Below are 23,667 nucleotides of genomic sequence, written 5' to 3'. Positions count from 1 at the left end.
CCAGCATAAAAATGATCTGTGAGCCATAACCAAAAGCTAATATTAGTTGTTTTTTTGGTTGCTATTCAGTGACTTAATTGCTATTTTAAGAGTTTGGTTTTACAAGTACATATTTGGATATTAAGCCAAACTGTATAATCTTGAAAAAACTGAACTGTTTAATAGTCTATTACCACCAAACATATTATAACATAGTTATTGCCAAAAGTATTCACATTTAAATAGTATATTTGAAAATTTTACATGTCTGCTATATAAATTGGAATTATCATTATCTAATGCTGTCAATTATTCTACATGAAAAGTTCACGCTGCACATTTTGAGTGAGTAAATACCTTGTCTTAAAAAGCATTTTACTCGTTCCAAAAGAGAAAAATTTAAATAGTGTTTTTTCAGTGCTTCCCCAAATTTCTATTTTTTTTTCTATTGGAAAAATAGGGGGAAAGTCATTTGAGAAGCCCTGTTTTTTCTTACCAAATTGTTCATGTATACTTTTGATCTGAGTAATTCTTATTACTTTTCTAGATACCAGAAAACGATGAGAGATTTCTTGTTCATCTGAAAAGTGTAGAAGGAGGAGCAGAAATCAACGCATCAAAAAAATCTGTTGAAATTATTATTAAGAAAAATGATAGCCCTGTGCGATTTACCCACGGTGTTTATATGGTACATGAAGAGGATGATATAATAATAATCCCAATTTTTCGGGGCAAAGAAGATAGTGGAAACATAATTGGGCCTGATGAATATGAAGTCTCCATCCGCTACATCATAGTAACTGGAAATTCAACAGCACATGCACAGATTAATTTAGACTTTCTGGATCTACAGCCAAATACAACTGTTGTGTTTCCTCCTCTAGTACATGAAACTTCTATAAAATTCAAAATCCTTAATGATGCCATACCAGAAATTGCTGAGACATTTCATATTGTACTACTTAAGGACACTTTACAGGGAGATGCTGTTTTAACAAATCCTTCTGTTGTTCAAGTAACCATTAAGCCCAATGATAAACCTTATGGAGTACTATCAATCAACAGTGTTTTGTTTACCCAGACAGTTATTATTGATGAAGATCAAATGTTAAGGTACTGCACCTCTTCCTTCTATTAATAAGTAAATTACCACAGGTTGTCTCACAAATCTGAGTTAGGAAAACATATCCTAGACTTGTGTGTGTGGGGGAGTTTATACTTCATTGTAAGCACTTTTCTGTGTGTGATGTTCTTTGGAATGTAACCTTGAATTATTTTGCTTTGTTATTAATACATTCCTGAGACACTTAGAGTCAGGATCAGGACTATGTAAATATCAGCTGGGTTACAATTCTCATAGAGTCTCATGGAAACTCTATGAGAAGAATTTTCAGTGAGTTTTCATTCATAAAGTATTGTTGAAACGTTTGGGGGTGGCATGTTGGAATATGTTTCTATCCAGAGCTAGGAGTGTACACTGTAGATTGTAACAGAAGTTGTATTTGTGGATCTGTCCAAATGATTTCCTTGTGAATGAGAAATTATTTGCATTTTTTCATGAATTGCTCATGAGTTGAGATCATAGTTATCTCAATTGCTCCGTTTTGTATTTAAAACCAGAAGAAGGCTGTAATCCTGAGGGGGAGGGCGAATCTCCGTAGGAGCCAGCATCATGGGATAAAGTGGCAAATATGCTGGCATGGGGGTAAACACACCGGTGTATGGAGCAATGGTGCTCTACCGGCCCCTGCTGCCAGTGTGGCCAGTCCAGGAACTAAATCCCGTAAGAGAACAGCTGTGCCGTCATATTTTAAACTGGTATGAATCCATGAAGGGGGCAAAATGCCAGCACAAGAACATTACAAACTGAGGCAATAATAGAGAATGGGAATGGATGCCCCATCTTGTCAAGAAGCTATTGTTTAAGAAAAAAAACCTGTTAAATTTTGTTTGCATGCTCTAGGTATGAAGGTATCACTGTTGTAAGGAATGGTGGAACACATGGGAATGTTTCAGTAGCCTGGACTATAACCCGCAACAGCAGTGATCCTTCACCTGTGACTGCAGATATGACGCCAGACTCAGGAATGTTACATTTTGATCAAGGGCAGATGGTAGCATCACTTTCTCTGAATGTTATTAATGATGATATCCCTGAAGAAGCAGAACCGTATCTGCTTAGAATTCTGGCTCACACCATACAAGGGGGAGCAGAAGTGAGTGAGCCGGCTGAGGTAAGCCCGTGTTTACTTTCTTCTGCAGAAATTTAGTCAAGAAATTCTAAATAAATAATAAATAAACGGTTAAGCTAAAATAATGTTGAGGTTCCAAAACATCAGTTTATTTATTTGTTCATTTACTTTATTTATACCCCCGCCTTTTTCCCCAATGGGGACCCCAAGTGACTTACATCCTTCTTTTCTCTCGCTCCTCACAACAACCCTGTGAGATAGGTTAGGTTGAGAGTGTGTGACTAGCCATAAAGTCCAATTGCCAAAGCAGCCATTTTCTCCAGGGGAACGGATCTCTGTTCACCTGGAGATCAGTTGTAACAGCAGGAGGTCTCCAGGCACCACCTGGAGGTTGGCAATCCTACACATTGGGGAACGATGCTTGGCAAAGCCACTGGTAGCTCCTGAGCCAGTGAGTATCACTAATTTAGGCAGTTAGATTTAGCTATGTAATGATGTCATTGAGATCAAACAGATTTGATTTAGAGGGCAAAATTTCCTGTGCAAGTCTCATGGGTGATCCTAGTCAGGGATTACACTGACTGGAATGATATCTCTACTTGGGTTGCCAGTTGATTTTGCTATGCTACAGTGTCTCTGAGACAAACAAAACTAATTGAGAGAGGCAGCCAGAAGGGGCATTGTAAACAAGTAGGCAAACATTTTCCCAGTCTTGTCTTTAAATGTTCCTGATATCTGTGCATGGTTACAGCTCAACTCCTAAGTGATAGTTCCCCCCCATGGAGCCCGGGGTGTGTTTCTGGCTGGTATAACTGAGAATGTTATGTTAAAATAAATAATTGCTGTTATATGTGGGAGTTCTTCTCATTCAGTGGTTCCCCACCCATGGGAAGGATGTCTGTAGGGTACAGTTTCATGCACAGTTTTTGCATGTTCCACCTAGGATTTTGTAAAGGTGAAATAATTCTGACTATGATTCTATGAATTCTGACATATAGTGGCATCAAGCTAGATGTCGCCAAGATATATAGCATTACAGATGCCATGGTTAAGAAGCAGACAGCAGAGTGAGTGGAATGGCAAAATGATCCCTTGAGGCCCATTTTACATGACCCTCCAGGCACAATAGCTGCTCTTTCATTCCTATATTGTTGCTATGAGCGGCTCAGATCTAGTCTCCTGCAGGGATGAGCTAAAATTCCACGTGCTCATTCTTTGTCACTGATCCTTGCAGCGCCTCTTAGGTTTGTGTTAGCAGCATCTCACTCAGTGTAAGCAAGTGACTACCACAACTGGAAAAGCCATATTGGGGCTGAAGTTTTGTGGTTCTATGTTTTCCTATGAGAAACTACAAACAGTAGAGGTATAGATTGCAATGGTAACTTACACTTCATAAAAATGTTTTGTTCTTTTGTTGTTCTTGTAGCTTTTATTCTATATTCAGGACAGTGACGATGTTTATGGTGTCGTAAAGTTCTACCCTTTGGAGAACCAGAGGATAGAAAGCAGCCCAGAGGGACGGTTTTTGTCCCTTAGCTTTGCAAGGCAAAAGGGAACAGTGGGAGATGTGAAGCTGTCTTATAGTGTGATTTATATTCCGGCTGGGCCTGTGGATCCTGAGCGAACTAAAGAAGGTGTGTTAAATGCTTCTGGAAGAAGCATCCTTCATTTACCTGAAGGAAAAACTGAAGACATTGTAAAAGTACCGATAAGAAACGATGCGTTTCTTCAAAATGGGGCCCATTTCCTAGTACAGGTATGTGCATATAGTAGATGGCATGAAATAATTACCGCTAACTGTAACGTCCTATTTTATGGTAAATTGTTTTGTTTGTGAATAGATTTTTTTGGTACAGAGGTACCAATATTACCACTGTAACTAAGATATGTATGTGTAAAGTTCTCATTCATTAACCATGATTAAGATACTAGAGATGAATCATGAAAGGATGTTTTCCCTTCTTTCAGCCCTTTTCTTCTCGTATGTAATTTTTTTACTCAACAGCCTTAACCATGGTTAAAGGTTATGTCTGCACTGACCTTAATACTAGCCACATTCATGATTAGGGTTTGAAAAGTGTTTGTAGTGTTTTAAGTGGGAATGTGATTAATGTTGACAATGTTTTAGGATAGTGAAGATGTAACTATTAACAATGGCATTGTTAAAAAAACACAGAATAAACTAATGTTCCTCAAGGATATATCCAGTCTAATAGCAGGCTATAGCTTGCAGTGAAGAGAGAGAGGTTATTACAAATTCAAAGGTTCCCAAAATATTTTGACAAATAAGTTGGTTCAAGAAAACATGGCATTAAGGGAGAAAATCCCTGGTGTCTTAAAATACTTGTTTGTTTACTGCCTGTGATGAATTTTTGGTAGTTTTGCATTTCCCCCAAGGGCTTCCTCGTTTTAGGAACTTTAGGAAGCAGTAATAACCATAATAGATACTGAAGACATATCTGCTTGAAGCTTTTGTGGGGTTTGGAGGCACATTCAGGGCGCTTTCACAGATGTTGAATAATGTACTTTGAATCCACTTTCAATGGACTTTAATGATTGTTTGCAAGTGGATTTTGCCATTTCACACAGTCAAATCCAGCTGCAAAGTGCATTGAAAGTGGATTGAAAGTGCATTATTTGGCACGTGTGAAAGCACCCTCTATGTACCTCCAAACCCAACAGTTTGCACACGTGGGAGTGAGCAGCCTGAGCCAGTCAGGGCCAGCTGAACTCATCTGCCCCACTATCCCTTTGCATCTGCACGGACCATTCACAGCAATGTCAAAAAGGGCTTCTCTGTGCTCTGCACAACAATGCTATCAAGTTGCTTTTGCAGTTTGGGTCTTTATAAATTTGTGTAGCAATTGAAATTTGTATTAATACAATAACTTTCTTATGGTAGAAAAGGCTGCTCAGATATCATAAACAATAAAGGTAAAGATTCCAAAACAGAATAGGCACAAAATATAGTTTAAATTGGGCACAAATAACCTGAACATTAATTTTGTTCATAATTTTGCAATGTTTACACTCCTTCTCTTTCTAGTTCCCAGTTGTATATACCAGGAGTTTGTCATAGGCTCTCTAATTGTAGTTCTAAAACCTCTTGGGCACTCATGTCATTAAGTCTCCCCATCCAGAAAGATTCTGATTTGTTGAAGAATGGCTGTCCATGATCTGCTTTAGCCATTAACTCGGTCATTCTTATGCAGAGCAGTCATTTTTATACAGTGACCTCTCATTCCTGAGCCTTGCGGCGGCCTGGTACACCATAGCCCAAGGGCTGCTGCAGCGCCTCCAAAGAGGTTCCCTGGTTGCCACAAGGCTTAAAAGAGCCTTTTTTAAATGTTAAAAAAGAAAATGTGGCTTATTTCCTCATAGAAAACATTGATGTTGTCCCAGGAAAAACCTGGTGCACAACGCTGTTGCTGGAAGGGGCATTCCCGGGCTGGAGGGCCTTTGGAAGTTGACTACCGTCGGCTCCTCCCCCAGGAATGCCCCGGGAACGTCCCCCCCCCCCACACACACACTGGCGCCACATTTCTCTTTAAGGATTTAGGTCCTGGAGTCTGTGGCGTCGGAGGAGCAGCGTGCAGCTCTGCAGTGCCCACGTGCCGCCAGAATTGCCCCCGCCGCCAGCGTAAGTGCCTCTTATTCCATTATAAGAAGCTACTTACGCTGGCGGTGGGGTCACGCCGCCTCCAGACCACTCTCAGCCCCCCCACCTCAGGAATGCACTGGTAGTCATTCTTATACATGTGGCTGTCTTCTTTCTCCTCGTGTTAAGTTACATTTCCAGTATAGTCTTCTATACCTGTTCCCTCAAGGCATCCCCAGAATAACTAAGGAACTGGAAGATGGTCTCCTTTACCATGGGAACTCTGCATGGTAATTTTACTGTCTTGATTTTTCATGGTCAGAAGTTTGCAATGCAACCTATATAGAAGAACAAGCAATAACTAGGAGCATGCTGCATATTCTTGCAAATTGTTTTTTAATATATATTTTTTATTAATTTTCCAAACAGAAAACCACCACCCAAACAAACAACAACAAACCTTTTTAAAAACAAAAATAGACACAATATAATTTTAAAAAACCCAAAAAATTCTTGCAAATTGTTATATGTTATGTGAATAACAGAAAATATAAAGATCTTGTTTTTTTTTCTCACTGCAGCTTGAAAAAGTTGAACTGATGAATATTATTCCTCTAGTTCCATCCATAAGTCCAAGACTAGGTGAAATCCAAAACATCTCCTTGAGAATCACACCTGACATTGCAAATGGAGAAATTGGTTTTATCAGCAATCTCCCAATAGTTCTGCATGAGCCAGAGGATTCTATTACAACAGTAGTAAGTAAATATTTTCTTTTATTGTCCTTACTTACTGCAGATTTATTTACAGAAGGCAGAGCCTGCCTTCATATAGTGCGGATGTGTATGCACAGGAAAGCAAGACATATTGAATTAAAATATGCTGTGTCTTCATTCTGTAAGTTGAAATTATATTAACAATCATGATTCACAGTTAAATTGAAATGACATCCCAGCTTTGTATTGTGTTTGGCAAAGCTACTCAAAGGTAAAAGTTTTCATGCTCATATACATGCTCATATACATGTAATGAAAGCTATGCCGCCCTGTTTCCAAATAAAATCAACCAATAAATATGCCAATATAGATAAGACCAATTTATCTTAACTTTTTCCTATTGAGTGTATGTGTAAAAGGACCCTGGATGGAGACGTATAGCGGTGGTCTCAGAGCGGTGGTCTCAGAGAGCACAGCCGCAACCCCAGACTGAGATCCGTTATGCATACTAAGCTCCCATAGTCATCTAAAGGAGGAGGTCAACCTATCGCTGGTCATATTTTTTCCCATAATCTCCCCTGTCTTAGGTCAATTGAACAGGCTGTGTCTGGAACAGGTGGTTCCATACTCAGTCCCTACATTGACCTTCCTTCCCAAGCCCTTCTGGGCACTGAATGGAGAATATCTTAGACTTGTGTATGTCTCCTCTTGTGTATTATCTTGATGTCCAGCTGGCTGTTCAAGCTGCTACTTCTAGCCTTTCCTCCTCTAGTGCTGCCAATCAGGGAGCTTTAGGAGGTTCCTGGAAGAAAGTGTGAACATCACTCCTCCTCTCTGGCTGATGTTGAGGTCACTTCTGGTTTTGTCTACTTGCTGCCAGTTGTGCTGATGGGATTGCTAGACATCTCAGTAGGCACTAGCTTCCCTCACACCATGGTTTGTTGATTGTAACCCTACCTATAAGGTGGCATTTAAACAATACTGCACCATTCTCCAAAGTTTTGCACATACACAGGGTGCAGGGAAGGTTTTTTTTTAAAACACATGTAATTTTGGAAATATGCCAGACAAAATTTGAATCAATTGAAGTGTGACAATAACAAGAGCTGCACATATGTTCAAAAAGTACAAAACTCAGTATGCATTCTAGGTCTCTATTGCCTTGCATCGAGATGGAACAGATGGACAAGCCACTGTGTTCTGGAGCCTGAAACCTTCTGGACTCAATGCAAAAGCAGTAACAATGGATGATATAAGTCCTTTCTCTGGCTTTGTTGTGTTCTTGTCTGGACAAAGTGACACAGAAATCAACATCACCATCAAAGCTGATGATAGCCCTGAAATGAATGAGACTCTGATGTTATCACTAGACAGGTATTGTTCTTTAATAATTTGTAGGAAGCAAATTAAGATATACTTTCTGATTTAGCAGTACTGAAGGCAGCCACTAAGCGAAGCTTGTTCATAAACACCTTTTTAATATGTTTGATTCATGGATAAGTTTTTTACTATCTTTTTCCTTGTGGGTAATAGGAAAACGAACAATGGTATGATGCTGGTTGTCTACCAAACTTGTTTCTATATTTTCTATAGCAGGTAACATTGCTTTAAGACTTAACCATGCTGAATTTCTATTTCAGAGTCTTATAATGATCTATTTCTGTTAGAATTGTTCCTGTAAAAGTCTGATTCTTATTATACCATAGTATTCAGAATTAATAGGCAGGTGTATCGGTTTGATTTTCCCGCCAGTGGTTTGGCAGGGGAAAAGGAGCTTGATTTCCATTAGTGATATTTCAGTATTTCTTCGACCTCAATGGGCATTGCATAATTTGATTTTACAGGGAGTATCCTTCATAATTCTACACCAAAATTATGCTTTTCATATTTAAAATTGTTTTTCCTATTGGAATCTGCTGTCTGCAAGGCCTACTTTGTTTGAGTTATGCTAAAAAGTTTCCTGAGAATTCCAGGCATTTACCGACATGTTTCTAAAGAGTCATCTGTCCAGAAAATGTTTTAAAGAACATACTTCTTTTGATCACACTCACTGGAGGGTGGTAACCAATGTGTATCGTTTGGGTACAAGTGGTTGCAGCTTCCTCATACAGTGTGATACTAATATATGGATGGAATCAAGATATTTAACCTTGATTCAAAGGAAATCTTTTTTTCCTTTAAAGTGTAGCTGGACAACAAAGCCTCAGAATTTTGAAAAATGCCTCTCTTTTTGTTTGCTCATTATTAACATTTTACAAATCAGAATAGTGGCACAACTCTAACCTGTCCATCTAAGTGTACTTATTTTTCTGGGTGGTGCCATGTGGATTGCTTGTTAATGCTGCTTGAATGGGGGGGGGGGGAAAGTCTGTTTTACCTACCTCTTGTCTATAGTGCCATAACCTCCTTGTTACTGGCCTTCTTTTCTGCAAGTTTTCCCCAGTTTAGTCAGTTTATGATTCATAATACTACTCTGTAAATTATTTTTCTACTGTTACTATGATTATCTCCCTGTGTGGCTTCCAGCCGCATCCCACATCAACTTCAGACTCCTGGCCCTTAAATGCAAGGCTGTATCTGCCTGTGTGTCTTCCTTCTTTAATTCCTGTAATTGCTTTCCCAACTTGAACAAGGCTCATCTGCTGTTAATACATCCCTGCCAACCTGTTCTCTCACTTTGCTGTCTTCTGCATAGTCTCACATATTGGAAACAGCTGGTCCTTTTTTATCCACGGGCAGCCCAATCGTGAGGGCTGTGGTGGTCGCCAGCCGCCAACATAATAGTGGTGGGACTGGTCTGATCCCTATGGAAATTCTGTGTATGTGTAGGGGGCAACACCCCCCCCCTCTGCTAGATGCAGACTGCATGGCGAGTGCACTGGAGCTCACAGCAACCCTTGCAATGCCCATCAATAAGACAGCCGTGCCTAATGATGTTCCTCTGTGTGGCACACACAGGCGCAGCCAATCACCCACAGCCGATATGGCCACTGCCACTCCCCCCCCGCAACCCCACAAAGGAATGCCAGAGGGCAGGGAGGGAAGAGACAGCACAATCCCAACAGAGGCATGTGGCTTGAGTGTCCCTCCCATAGCCCACAGGGGAAGGGCACCCACATGGCAAGGGCCCCATCTGCCTCGCAAGGGTCTTACTGGCAGCAAAAGTGCTGCCTACATGCAACCATCCGTCCTCCGAGATAGGCACACCCTTCTCCTGATGAAGAAAAATAGAAAATAAGAAGATAGAGCCTAGGCTCGAACCCATAGCCTCCCCACACCCGAGACTAGCATCCTAATCACTGGGCCAAAAAGGCAAATGCAAAGGAGGCATGCCATCAGGCATTGAGCACTTGATTCCACTCCCACCCATTTGGGGCCGGGCACAGAACATTGCAAAGAGAGTCATGGCTTAGTGGAAAGGCACTGGAATGACATGCTCAGAGCTCCTGATTTGATTTTCACATGGCGAGAGGTGAGAGGCAAGCCAGAGTTTCAGAGCTGACTTTTGCTCCTGCAGATCTCAAAAGGGGGAACAGCATGGTTCCCTGATGGGTGGCTCCCAGACATTGATCAATTGCCTAAGGCACCCCTTCAGAATCCCTCCAAACTGCAACCTTGTCCCCTGTCCACCCTGACCCCCCCACATGCCCTCACTGCCAGCTTGCATGGCCTATCAGATGCCAGCAGTGCTTTGGGAGGGGTGAGACCCAGACACCTCCTCCCCCTAGCACTAGAGCGGAAATGGCTCCCCTCAGACCACTCACCATCATGACCTCCCCCACGTGAGCTCCACACTGCAGACAGCAAAATGCATGAGTGGGAAGGGGGTGGGGACTGCAGAGGGATGGGCAAGTCAGTCTGTTGCAGCTATCTGAAGAGATCTGGACCCTCTTCCCTGGCAGTAAGCGGTTGCTCCTTTTCTGTGCGTCTTCAGAGATGGGATACTTGTAGGGGCTCTGAAATGAGACAAGGTAGTCACCCAGCAAGGAGGTTTGTTCTGCCCATTGGATGTAATTGCTGTATGCCCCCTCTGTGATGCTAAGAGCCCTCCCTATTCCCACTCTATTCCCACAACCAGAGTGAAACGCTATGCTGTCTAAGTGTCCAAGTTGGAGACCTCAGAGACAGAGTCCTATTCTGCCCCGCCCTATCCTCTGAACTATGGAGTGTCCTGGCTCAATGCTGGGGGGGGGGCCGCTGTAACTGGATGCAAGGAGGGAGTTTGGCTATCTCCGAGATACACTGGCATAATGGTTTTGGTACCTCCCCTCAGAATTGTTCTGTGAATCACCTCTGGCTTCTTCAAACCCTGTCTCAAAACTAATTATTTTCTAAAACCTTTCCTGATCCATTGTAAGAATGTGCTTATATTGAATCAGACTGCTGGTCCACTTACTATCAGCACGTCTCCCAGGTTTTCAGGCAGAGGTCTTTCTCATCTGACTATCACTCTGGTGCCACCAGTTAACTCTTCATTTGTACTTTACTTTAATCAAGTCATGTCATTCACCTTTGTTCTGCCAATTTTATAACTGTGAGGCCTCTTGGAAGGGATTGCAGTATTTTCAGAGAGCTTGTGCCCCACACTCTGTTAATTCTTCACAAAAATATTAATTGTTAAGACCTAGTTATAAATGTGCCTTTTCAATATTGTTTCCTGGTTTATTTCCTGCAGCAAGTTGCAGAAAGCCCCTTTTCTCCTTCCCTAGGTATCCTGTACAGAAAAGTTTTTCTGAGCAACTCCGGTTAATATCATTGGGCACCTGTGCAGTGTGGCTTGTGTCCCATCTGCAGCACTTAAGGTTACATTCTTAAGAGCACTTGCCTGGAAGTATATGAATATACTTGGGACTTGAATATAATGGGACTTATTTCTCAGTTGACCTGCTTAGGATGGTTTCCTAAGATACGTAATGAGCTATTAGGGGCTGTGGAACACAGGCAGGATACTGCTGCAGCTGTCTTGTTTGTGGACTTCCTAGAGGCGCACCTGGTTGGCCACTGTGTGAACAGACTGCTGGACTTGACGGGCCTTGGTCTGATCCAGGCTACTTTATAGTGAATCAAAACTATTGCTGAATTCAGAACATTAGTATTTGAGACCGTACTATATTTCTACTTTCATGATCTGACGGGGGGTTGTGCTTCTATTGCAAGCGTTTGTTTAGAGCTGAAGCAATTTGGGGCTTAGAAAACGCTTTCCTTGTTTACATCATTCTTTCCATTTGATTTACAGAAAAAAGCAGTCACAAATAACACTTCATGCTGTTTTAATTCCTGTTTAAATGAGGGCATTCAAATATGTCCCCATTACAAAATTTGGACAATGGCAACCCCTGCCCTTCCTTTATCTGCGGAGACAATTGTTTGGGCAGCTTAGCGGAATGACAGATCCTGGAGGCATGTACATCTATGAATAAAATGGGCTTCTTTTGTCTAATTAAAAGCACTGAGTAATTACAAACGGCACTGAATAAAATTTACTCAGCTGCCGTGGCTTGCCACAGTGCTTGGCAGTCACCGACCAGCTCTTAGAGCAGAGCTGGTAACGAAGGCCTTGAATGGTCCTTGACATTCCAATTGGTCATGGGGTCATCTCCCATGAGTGGGAATTGCCAAACCTCTTGCTCGCATTAGTCAAAGAAGAAAGTGCCAAGCAAGTAGGATTCCCAGAAAGTGAACATTAGCTGCTAGGAAGGTGCTGGGTTTTTATCCCTCCTTTTTTTTTTTTAATTTTCCGTCTCCAAAGAATTCCGTCTACAAAGAATCTGGCAAACAGCAGTTTTATTTCTACCCCCCGCCCCCATTTCTTTTTCTCTGTTATTGACAGGGTAGAAACAGAAAGGTTTGTCGTGTACTTTGGGTAAGTGCAGCAAGCTGTGTCTTTGTCTTCAGTGAATCGGCACTTTGTTTTGGAAGTGGTTGGTCTGGACAAGACGCTGTCTCCTTTCGTATTCCTTTCCTTCTGAAGCACTGTGCCTTGCGGACCTCCTCGGGCAATGCATGCTTCCTGTTGCCATTTTATTTGGGAGCATGGGGTGGCAGACTGAAAACGCTCCTTTATGTAAGGCCTATGAATAATAATAAAAAGTTATAAATGCACGGCTCAGCGTTTGATGTTTTTAAGATAGCTCAGAACAGTAAATTGGTTGTTCTGGTTTACCACTGGAAAATCCGGCCACACAGATATGGTATAATTGAGCTGTATAATGAGGGGGAGACAAAAATTGCTTTCTACAGATATCTTCAAATGTTCTGTGGGCTTTCATTACTGTGCTTTTTAAAAGCCCACCTGCATGTATTGGTGCTGTAGGCTCTAACAATACAACATTAATAATTAACACACTATACAAGTGACACACAAGTATAATTTCCAGTTTTAAAACCTGGTTTTCTAATGCTCTTTGATCAAAGACATTCTCCAGCACATAAACAGGAACATAAAGTATTCTTTAACGCACTGTTGAACATCCCTTCAAGAACTTTACATTTGGTTGATTTAGGTTGTATTCAGATAACACATCAAGCTAATAGTAAGTCTGGATGTGTCCAAACCCAGCACTGATGCCTGGCTTGCACACGTGCCTCCCTCTTTCCCACCAATCAGCCCCATCCCCTGGCCCCACCCCCAAGGCCTGAGCCATTAACTGGGCCAGGGGTTAGAGCACCATTCATTTTAGTCTCATACCCCATCTTTGGTGGCCCTCCCCCTTTCTTTCACTGGCTGCTTTCCAGGAAGCCTTCAGCCAGGCCCTCCCTGCTTGGCTGTTCCCAGGTGCTTGCATGGCTTGGCCCCTCATGTACACTGCTCAGGGTGTCACAGTTGGGTTTCTGATGGCTGCCTTCATTCTTGCTGGCCCAGTGGCTCCTGAGGCTCTTCCCCCTCCGACATCATCTTTGTTGTCCTGGCACCAGGAGATGACATCATCAGCCAATGCCCGAAGGTCTGGGGCTCAGGAGGGCGGTGGCAAGGCTCATGTCCAGTTGCTGTGGCTACCTCCTGCCCTTGGTCCCATCCTGAGAGTTCTGGCCAAGTCGATGGTAGTTGCCTGAGGTACAAGGGAGGGGGATGGGTCCCACTCCTGCAACATCGAGGAAGTCCTCAACTTTGGCTCTGGCCCCAGACTGTAGGCATGGGGCTTAACTGGTTGTTCCCATCCCCCACCCCCAAAACACTCTGGGGTTCTAAACCTTGATTAATCCCTGATTAAGAAATTTAAGAATGCTAGCTTTTTTCTGGGAAAAGCTAATTGATTAAGCTATGCACTTGCATTTGTAACTGAAGTTCCTGTTCAACCAGGATTCCTTCATCTTGGTCTGCATGAGAAGGGAGACGGGTGTGTGGGAACCCTAGCAACAAGCTGACTTTGTGCACATTCAGGCTTAATTTCGGCTTGGTGTGACTTAGTGGCAGCTTAGCAGTTTTAAAGATTTCTTGTAGTCTTGAACTGACCTCTGCTTACTGTGCAGATTTGTAGAACAGAAATTATTAGATTTGGAACACCAAGTGTCAAATTCTGTTCCAGGTGAAACTGGAAACAAAACATCTGAATAAACTGAAGTTTGGTGTAAAATACTAACAAGTATTGAAATGTTACTAAAAAGTATTAGGTTTGCGCTCCCTTTTTCAACTGCATTTTTGAAGTTTGCTCTTCAGTTTCAGTTATGTAACTGTTCTTTATTGGCTTTCTCTGTGTGTTGTGTGCATGTTCAATTGCATTTTTAAAATGCAGCCAGTCTGCCTAAATATGTCTGGATACAACTTTATTGACAAACTGGAGTTGTGGTTTGTGGTTAAAATATTTACCCAAAAAAATTCAAAACTTCACAATTAGTTACTATAGAATAACATTGGTGGGGTGGGGTGGGGGAATAAATATGTTGGGGGTAAAATGAAAAGAAACAGTCCAAATTCTGTATACTTTTCCATAGGGGATGATAGATGTAATTACTTTCACGCTTACCTGCAGACTGACAAAATGGCACGGTGTTTCTTTTCCCAGGGTTAGTGTCGAAAATCAGATCTTAAAATCTGGATTTACTAGCCGTGAATTGATCATTCTGGAAAATGATGATCCCGGGGGAGTGTTTGAGTTTGCTTCTTCTTCCAGAGGACCCTACAGGATAAAAGTAAGTGTTCCCCAATTACTTCCACCCACAGTAGAACAGCACCATACAAGCATAGTGAGTTTCTGTATTTTTGTTTTGTTTTAAAGGAAGGAGAGTCTGTTGAACTCCATATTGTCCGCTCCAGGGGAACCCTTATCAAGCAATTTCTACGCTACACTGTAGAGCCAAGAGATGGCAATGAGTTCTATGGGAGTACGGGAATCTTGGAGTTTAACCCAGGGGAAAGGGAAATTAAACTTACTTTGCTAACAAGGATGGATGGCATTCCAGAGGTAAAGTGACAAAAATAATAAAGGGGAAAAAACACGTTCCTGTGTCTGATTAGGAATATATAAAGGTTGCATGTCTGAAACTTGGTATCCCAAATCTCTCCCACTGGATATAATGCAATGTAGTTTGATGGGGTTCCTGGTTTTGCATTATATCATGTACTTTGACCTGACCTGGATGGCCCAGGCTAGCCCGATCTTATCAGCTCTTGGAAGCTAAGCAGAGTCTGCCCTGGTTTAGTACTTGGATGGGAGAGCTCCAAGGAATTCCAGGGTTGCTGTGCAGAGGCAGGCAACGGCAAACCACTGTTTGTCTCTTGCCTCGAAAACCTTTCAGGGTCACCATAAGTTAGGGTCACTTGATGGCATTTTCCACCACCAAAGCTCCAGTATTGATGTTTTTTCTTTCCTGTATCCTCTGCTTTTTACAAATCAGAAATGGCGTCCTCCCCGCTCCAGCAAATGGCCTATGGGAGTAGCACCCAAACCAAAAATTCCTGCCCTCAAAGGTTCAGATACTCTTTTCTATTCATGACCTTTTCCTGCCTCTATGTATATTGAGTTAATATAGAGGAAGTAGGGTTGCCAACTACCTTGAGAAAAAAGTCCCTTTAAAAAGCTTAATGGGATATTGTTCACCTCCATGCCATGAAAAGCTTCTGCTACTCATTTCCAAACATTAAGTCTCTATTAAAGGGACAGGGCATTATTCTCCAGCCCTGTTGGTAACCCTAAGTGAAAGATATTGATGAGTAGTTATTAAATTACCCTACATAAAATAATAAAAATGGAGCTTATGATGGTGCAGTTTATGTGGTAAGTTTATTGTTATTAAACTTTGGGATTGTTGATGTGGAGTTTCTTTGCTTGCACCATTTTCACATATATCTTAATGGAAATCTGTCATTTGTGCAGAGAAAAAATATTTTATGAATTGACTACTAGTCAGTTTGGGTTGGTTAAATTTGGCAGGACAATAAATAGAACTACCCTTTGATACACTGTGACAAATCACACTTGCAGTATGCAACTTCATTAAACATAATGTGGTGAGAAGTAGAATTATCATAGAAGGCTCAAATGTCTGTTCCTTGTCTATTTCATTTTAAAATATCAGAAAACTGTCCTTACTGATACCACTTTTGGAAATAATAGAAATGCAAGCATTTTTAATTGATCTGAATTTCTCTGATGTTAATCTATTTATTACTGTGAGCGTTGTCAATCTTGTATTGTTCTGATTTAGTTTCTTTGTTCTAGCTGGACGAATTGTACTTGGTGGTACTCAGTAGCCACGGTGAACTGCCAAGTAAGCTGGGAAATGCCACAAGAGTCAGCATAACTATTCTGAAGAATGATGATCCGCATGGAATAATTGAGTTTGTTGAGGATGGACTGACAGTAACTATAAATGAAAGTAAAGGGGGAGACATCTGTGCTGGTAATTCCTTATTTTGATTGAAGGTTTAGTCACATTATCACTTATTTCTAGTTGAGTCACACTGCAACTCAGAGCCTTTCTCGTTAACCTTCATGGCACAGGAGCTGCTGCAGCACAGTTTCTTCCCATTCTGTTAAGGCAAGTCAGGTCATGTCTGAGATCCCAACAGTGGGCTCTTCCCCATACCACTGTTCAGGTTTTCAGGCATGATGAAGAGCTGCAGTGTGCTGATCTACCTACAGGGATTCAGGTTTTGACGTTAATTTCATGGCATAGAAAGAGCTACTCTTCATTGGCTCCCATGCCACAAAGACAATATGAAAAGGGGTCCCGGTTCTCATAAGAACATGCTAGATCAGACCAATTGTCTTGCTAGTTCAACATCTCGCTTCAGACAATGGCCAACAAACAAGGCTTGGAGACCTTTCCCTCATGTTGTTTTCTGGCCCTTATATTCAGAGGCTTTATTACCTCTGAAAATAGAGGTTCCTTTTGGTTACCATGGCTAGTAGCCCTTGATGGACCTATCCTCTATGCATCTGTCCAGTCCCCTTCTAAAGCCATCTATGATCATCACCATCCACTATATCCCCTAGCAGTGAATTCTGCAATTTGATTGCTCATTGAGTAAAGAAGAAATTTTGTCTATCCTGAATCCATTGCCCATTAACTCCATTGTGCGCCCCAAGTTCTCGTTTTATGGAAGAAAACATAAGAAAAGTTATTCTGGATCAGAGCAAGGCCCATCAAGTCCAGCAGTCCAACAAATGGCAACATTAACAATCATCAACACATGCCAAAATATCATGTTCATCAAGTGGTTCCAAAAAATCTAATATGCACCAACAAGATGTTATTTGAAAGCTCATGCCATTTAGGCAAAGAGGGAGCATAGTAACATTCTCAATGCCTCTTAAACCGCTTTTCCTCTCTTATTTGTCTGATTGTTATTGCTGTTAAGCTGTATTTTGAACAAAACATATGTTTGTGTTTCAAAGCTGTGTTCAGTATTATACGAAACCAGGGAACCTTCGGTAATGTGACTGTGTCCTGGGCAATTCATCCAGTTTCTACAGAAGACATCCTCCCAGAGCAAGGAACAATTTTCATTGGAAATGAGGAATTTTCAAAAAATATCACTGTGTATTCATTGCCTGATGAGGTAAATTTTTTTTACACAAATGGTTTCTGAGGTGGGTGGGTTTGTGAGACTTCAATTTATAACCAAAGGGAAGGGTTGCTGGATATCAGTGAATTCATCTGAAGATGTGGCATCTTTCAGGAAGTCCTCTTCATTTTAATTCTGAAAGCTACAATTATGGCTCCAGTTGGCTGATCTGAAGAATTTGGAATTGAACACCAATAACAGTGGGATATGTTTTCGATTCTTAATAATCAGAACAAGGAAACAAGAGCACATGTTCCAGAATACAGCTGAAATAAATTTACAATCTAGAATAATGTGAGAATTATTGAGCTTGGACCAAAAAAGGCAGTTGATTTTTTATTTGCTAATGACCTCTTTTGTCAGGAGGGAAGGCAGCACAGTATAGCCCGATCTCATCAGATCTTGGAAGCTAAGCAGGGTCAGCCCTGGTTAGTATTTGGATGGGAGACCACCAAGGAATACCAGGGTTGCTATGCAGAGGAAGGCACTGGCAAACCACCTCTATTAGTCTCTTGCCTTGAAAACCCCATAAGGGGTTGCTGTAAGTTGGCTGCAACTTGACGGCACTTTACACCCATGAAGTTCCTTTGCCAATTCTATTTTAAACTTTTCTTGCTGGACATATGTTTATCAACATAATGGTTTTTCTTTTTTCCCATGGAGGAAAATAAGATTATCTTCAGAAAAATGACCCACTGTTCAAAGCTCATTGACAGTAGCATGGATAAGTGAGTTAACAGAGTTCAAGCCCTCAGCTGGTACCTTTGTATTTAAACACAATGTTTTTTTCCTGTGAAGTCAGTTCGCCTATTCAGTTGTGGGTCATCAAGTGTTGAGTAAACAACAAGGCATATGCATGCTCAAATCAGCTACCGTATATATGAGTGAGATATACTACATGGAACAGCTGGGCAAAGAATGGGCATTGGTTGTCCTCTGAAAGCAAAGCACAGAGTGTTTTAGTTGTTGTGGATGTGAAGAGGCATGGTTAGATTGTAGTAATGGTACAGTGACTGACCAGTGGTCAACCAACTTACAAACTCTGAAAGAGGATGTGACAGCTTGAGGATTTTCATATTCTCTCTGGTTGTTATAATCACTAGTTATTTGTCAGACTAAAAATAAAGGTGAGTGAATTATGTAGATTATATATATGCCTGCCTCTGCGTGGGCTGAGAGAGTTCTGAGAGAACTGTGACTGGCCCAAGGTCACCCAGCAGGCTTCATATGAAGCAGTGGGGAATCGAATATAATGTTAAAGTCAGAAGTATATACACTTATAAACCTATGTTAGGAGAATGTGAACATCATGTACGAAGCAGCTGTATGTTTATTACTCTGGCAGGTTAAGATGCTCAGCTTTCATACTGAAAATAAAATGTTTGGGGTTACAGGGAAATAATGAAAGTGGGAAAACCGCAGTCCAAGTAAAAAGGCTGAATGTAAAGGTGCCCTTAGTGGAAAAGCTGTTTTATACTTTGTGCAACAGTGTTGTACGGGGAAAGAGAAACTGAATCCCCAAATGTTCTTCTTGCTCTATAGATGGCACAACATCTTGCACAACTCTTTGATAAGCGGAAGCATAAGAATTGCTCTAGAACCTATGCTAGTAAAGTGCTGTGTGAACTTCTGCACAAGCTATTGTGCTAGCATTGGTGGAATGGTGCTAGCATCTATGTTCTTCTAGCTGTGGTTCTTAGGATTGCCAGCTGCCTGGAGAAAAAAAAGTCCTGTCTCTAATAGATGCTGCATGGGATGTTATTTACCTGTGGGTGTTATTTACCTCCATGCTATGAAAAACTTCCACTGTCCATTTCCATGCATTAAGCCTCTATTAAAGGTGCAGGACATTTTTCTCGAGACCAAGTAGCATACCTAGGGGTTCTTTAGATCCATCTTATTAGATCCAGCAAATTTACACCCACTTATTTCAGTGGGAGGTAGTTGAGGACATGCATGTTGTAACTACAGTGTATCATGACAGCTTAAAGATTTAAAGGTAAATATAGGGAATCTATATCTCATTATTCTGCAATTCTTTGTGATTGTCTTAAAATCCTCATGATGTGAAGAGAGTGCACCATTATTTGTAAACATTAGTGCATTGCAGGTTTCTCATTCCATTATCTTTATAAGTAACATAGATTTGCTTTATATTTTTTCAGGTACCTGAAGAAATGGAAGTATTCACCGTTAATCTTTTCAATGCTACAGGGGGTGCAAGAATGGGAAATAGAACCACTGTAGTCCTGCAGATTACCAAAAATGATGATCCAATTTATTTTGATGGTGAGAGATGTACTCTGTAACTTACATTTAAATGTGTACTCTGAAGAGAATAATCATGTTCTTTAAAATGGGATAAATATGAATAGCACATTTACTGGGTTTATCATACATTTCCCCTTTTTTTTCTTTTTTGCAGTTCTAGTAGATTTTCCTTCTCTATCGAAGGGACAAAGCTATATAGAAGGCCCAAGGTTCTGATGGCTTTGTTTTTCCATATTTGTGTGTTTCAGATCCTGTTATTGTGAAGGTCCAAGAAGGTGGCATTGCTAATTTTACAGTAATAAGGAATGGCTCTGAGGCTCCTGCTGCTTCGGTTTTGTATGCCACTGTTAATGGAGGAGCCAGTGCTGACGGGGAAGACTTCATTTTTAGTGAACAGAGTGGAGTGCTTCTCTTTGATGTTGGGATAAGAGAACAGAATATTACCCTGTTTATCAATGACGATGATGTCCCCGAGTCTGATGAGACTTTTTACATCATTCTCTTCAACTCTACAGGTTGAAATTATTTATTTGATCTGTGTCGACTATGCAGTAGTTGCTTTTCTGATGTTGTTTTGCCTGCATTGCGATTGATATTTTGGAAGGGCGACAATCATTAGAGTTTCTGTTGCCATTCACCTCACATCAAAGCATCTATTTATATCCTTATGAAGCACACAGAATGTCTGAATCCATGAATTTGTGGCTGATTGTAATACTGCTTGATTAGAAACAAACACAAGAAAGCCCCAGCTGACTTGTTTTCTGGTTGTCCTTGTGGGGAAGTGGTTCAGCTTCCATTATTTATGTTACATTATTGAAACAGTGAAACAAACATCCAAATGTAGAATTTATTATTAATCCTCTCCCAAACTGAAGTACATGGAGCAGAAGAGAGAAAATAATAAGCATAAACCGGTAGAGGGGTGAACTTACAAGGGATTAAATAAAATCCTTAACATTGTGGCTGCATTGTGCAATATATTATTTGGCATTATACAGTACCTTTAACACAGAATGCTTCACGGCTTCCAAATAATGTCATGTTTATTATACCTTGCATTCATGCTGTGGTCTCGAATTTGTAAACTCAGAAGGCTGCTACCCAAAATGTTCACGTTGGTTGGCAAAAATCTTTGTGCCCCTTATGAAGATGGTTCCCTGCCCTTTCTGTAGGCGATAATAAGAGCAAGTCCAAGAATGTAGTATTGTTTATTATGACCTTATACATTTTCTGTTTTCAAAAGCTATCTCAGCTTCTCTAGCTGTTAAGGTTAGTTTGGGTAATCTTCTTATTGTGTGTGACTGAAGGGCAAGATTGTGTCCTCCCCCACCAGATGTCCCTGTCCCTTCTTTGGGCCTACTGTAGTCTGTTCACAAGTATAATGTTGGTGTATAGCCTATATCCGTGTTGGCGAATGCATGGCACACGTGCTGGATTGTGCACGCGGAGCCCTCTGTGTGGGCACGCGCGGGGAGCCTTCGCCATGGACGGGGCAGGCGCTCCTCCGCTTGCAGCAGCCGGAGCCTTTCTGCGTGGCGGCCGTGCTGCGCTCCCTTTGGAAAAGGCGCCCTCTCCGACACCTCCGTCCGGAGGCCGGGCCAGGCGCAATCGAAGGGGCGGGGGGCCCTCTCCCGGGGGCAGGGCCAGGGGAGCAGGGCCGGGGGCGAGGGGCTAGGCGGCACTCTCCTGGCCGAAGCCTCCTTCTGACAACGGCGGCGGCCTGTAGCTGGACTTTTAAGAGCCGCCTGAGGGGGACGAGGAGGAGGAAGGCGGTGAGGAGGAGGAGCTGCTGCTGGAGCCTGGAGCCCCGGCGTCGTTGCCTCTGGCCTCGCCACCCCCGCTGTCATCCCCCTGGCTGGCCTCGGTGCCGCTGCCACTGGCGGGGGCCTTTGAGGGGGGGCAGCAGGGAAGGGCGCCCAACACACCGCCTTTCTCCCCCCCACCTGCGCGCGTGCATCAGCAGGGCTGAAGGCTTCGTACCTCGCACGCACACGGCGGGCTTCTTCCTCTTTTCCCCCCTCCTGCCCCCCAACAGCTGACAGGCGGCGGGGAGGCCAGCGGCAAGGAGGCCGGGCCCCCTCCTCCAGGCTCTAGCAGCAGCTCCTCACCGCCTTCCTCCTCCTCGTCCCCTTCAGGCGTCTCCCAAAAGACCAGCTCCAGGCCACAGCCGCCGCCATCGTCCTCCTCCTCAGGCGCCTCTCCCCGGCGTTTTTCGCCCACCGTCTCCTCAGGGCGCTCACGGAGGGCCAGGTGGCCCCTCAACAGCCGCGTGTCCGCCAGAGAAGGGCCTGCCATCTCCCTCCCTTCGTCCTTTCTTTCTCCCCCCCCTCTCCTTCCTTCCTTCCTTTCTTCCCCAGTTCCTTCCTTCTCTTTCCTTTCCCAGTTCCTTCCTTCCTCTTTCTTTTTCTCTGTCCCTCCCCCCACTCTTCCTTCCTTCCTTCTCTTTCCTTTCCCAGTTCTTTCTTTCTTTCTTTCTTTCTTTCTTTCTTTCTTTCTTTCTTTCTTTCTTTCTTTCTTTCTTCCTTCCTTCCTTCCTTCCTTCCTTCCTTCCTTCCTTCCTTCCTTCCTTCCTTCCTTCCTTCCTTCCTTCCTTCCTTCCTTCCTTCCTTCCTTCCTTCCTTCCTTCCTTCTCTTTCCTTTCCAAGTTCCTTCCTTTCTCCATCCCTCCCCCCTCCCTTCCTCTACTAGGGTTGCCAACTTCCAGGTGGTGGCTGGAGACCTGGCAGCCCTAGCATCTCTTCCCCCCCCCCACCGCCGCCACCGGGAGAGCTACACCTGGTATGGCCCCCGAATGATGCTATAAATATGCAAATGGCCCTTTGCAGGAAAAAGGTTCCCCACCCCTGCGGTAGATGCTTTAAGCCGTGTTGGCTTAAATTGCCGTGTTTAAATTGCCGTGTTCGCACTTGGCGGTAAATAAATGGGTTTTGGGTTGCAGTTTGGGCACTCGGTCTCTAAAAGGTTCGCCATCACTGGCCTATATAGATAGAATCTTAATGCTTTAGGCCTAAAGTGTGTTCTATTTTGATGAGTTTAAAAATAATATTGGCAGAATTTGAATTATTGCTGTTTCTTTTTGGCTGATTTTATCCAATTATTCCTGGTCAAATGTTGTGATGTTTTCATTTTCAGTGTCATGGTTTATAATTTTATTATTTTAATATGTTCGTTAGCTACTTTTGGACTTGCTGGGTTGAAAAAGCATACAAAAACCTGGTACTGTGATTTAGCTGTGTGATTCAGGTCTCTGCTTGTATAATTTTATGCATAAGCCCTGTGTGAACATTATGCTTATGTACTGTGTGAGAAGGTATGTTCTTGTTCCGTAGGGTGAAGATCCTAGATATTTAAAATCTTGGCCTTGGCAAAATATTAGGATATGAATGTGAAAAATAGGTTTCTTTTCAGATATGAATCTGTTTTTAGCTTTATATTTAAACAAAACCCCTGTTGTGTAGGAGACACAGTAGTCTATGAATCTGGCACAGCAACCGTAATAATTGAAGCAAATGATGACCCAAATGGCATTTTTTCATTGGAATCTACAGTCAAAGCTGTGGAAGAAGGCAAGACCAATAATTTTTGGTAAGTAATATTCAATAAAATACTCCTGTCTTTTTCTCCAAAGTATCTTGGGAGAAGATGTACTGAAACCTTTTGCTGCAAATCAGTTCCATGTAAAAATTGATACACTGAAATGTTTTCACATTTTCATCTTTTGAGAAGGGTTTTGGTATGTGAAGCTGCTGTTCATTTCTTGACATATGGAGGCCTTCCTTGGAAGTTAGATGCGTATTCAGTTCCCTTGCATTTTATGTTTTTGGACACGTCATCTGTGAGAACTGTCATAATTCATGCTTAAATATTATCATTATTATTTACAAAATTTGTATCCTTCCT

General features: G+C 42.2%; 1 protein-coding gene across 1 annotated transcript in view; it reads left to right on the top strand.

The window, feature by feature from the left end:
• The window catches only part of ADGRV1 (adhesion G protein-coupled receptor V1), a 321,712-nt gene that overhangs the window by 22,385 nt on the left and 275,660 nt on the right, over window positions 1-23,667 (top strand). Inside the window, exons 7-18 of the mRNA XM_056849141.1 lie at window positions 527-1,092; window positions 1,943-2,213; window positions 3,598-3,927; window positions 6,351-6,527; window positions 7,636-7,859; window positions 14,489-14,615; window positions 14,702-14,887; window positions 16,145-16,325; window positions 17,324-17,487; window positions 19,659-19,782; window positions 20,013-20,279; window positions 23,226-23,352. Coding sequence (XP_056705119.1) covers window positions 527-1,092; window positions 1,943-2,213; window positions 3,598-3,927; window positions 6,351-6,527; window positions 7,636-7,859; window positions 14,489-14,615; window positions 14,702-14,887; window positions 16,145-16,325; window positions 17,324-17,487; window positions 19,659-19,782; window positions 20,013-20,279; window positions 23,226-23,352 — 2,744 coding nt within the window. The remainder of the gene's footprint in view (window positions 1-526; window positions 1,093-1,942; window positions 2,214-3,597; window positions 3,928-6,350; window positions 6,528-7,635; window positions 7,860-14,488; window positions 14,616-14,701; window positions 14,888-16,144; window positions 16,326-17,323; window positions 17,488-19,658; window positions 19,783-20,012; window positions 20,280-23,225; window positions 23,353-23,667) is intronic.

Source organism: Euleptes europaea, chromosome 4 (genome assembly GCF_029931775.1).
Source record: "Euleptes europaea isolate rEulEur1 chromosome 4, rEulEur1.hap1, whole genome shotgun sequence".
In the NCBI taxonomy this organism is placed as follows: Eukaryota; Metazoa; Chordata; class Lepidosauria; order Squamata; family Sphaerodactylidae; genus Euleptes; species Euleptes europaea.
Note: the sequence above shows the minus strand (reverse complement) of the source record. Positions and strands in the feature narration are given on the sequence as shown.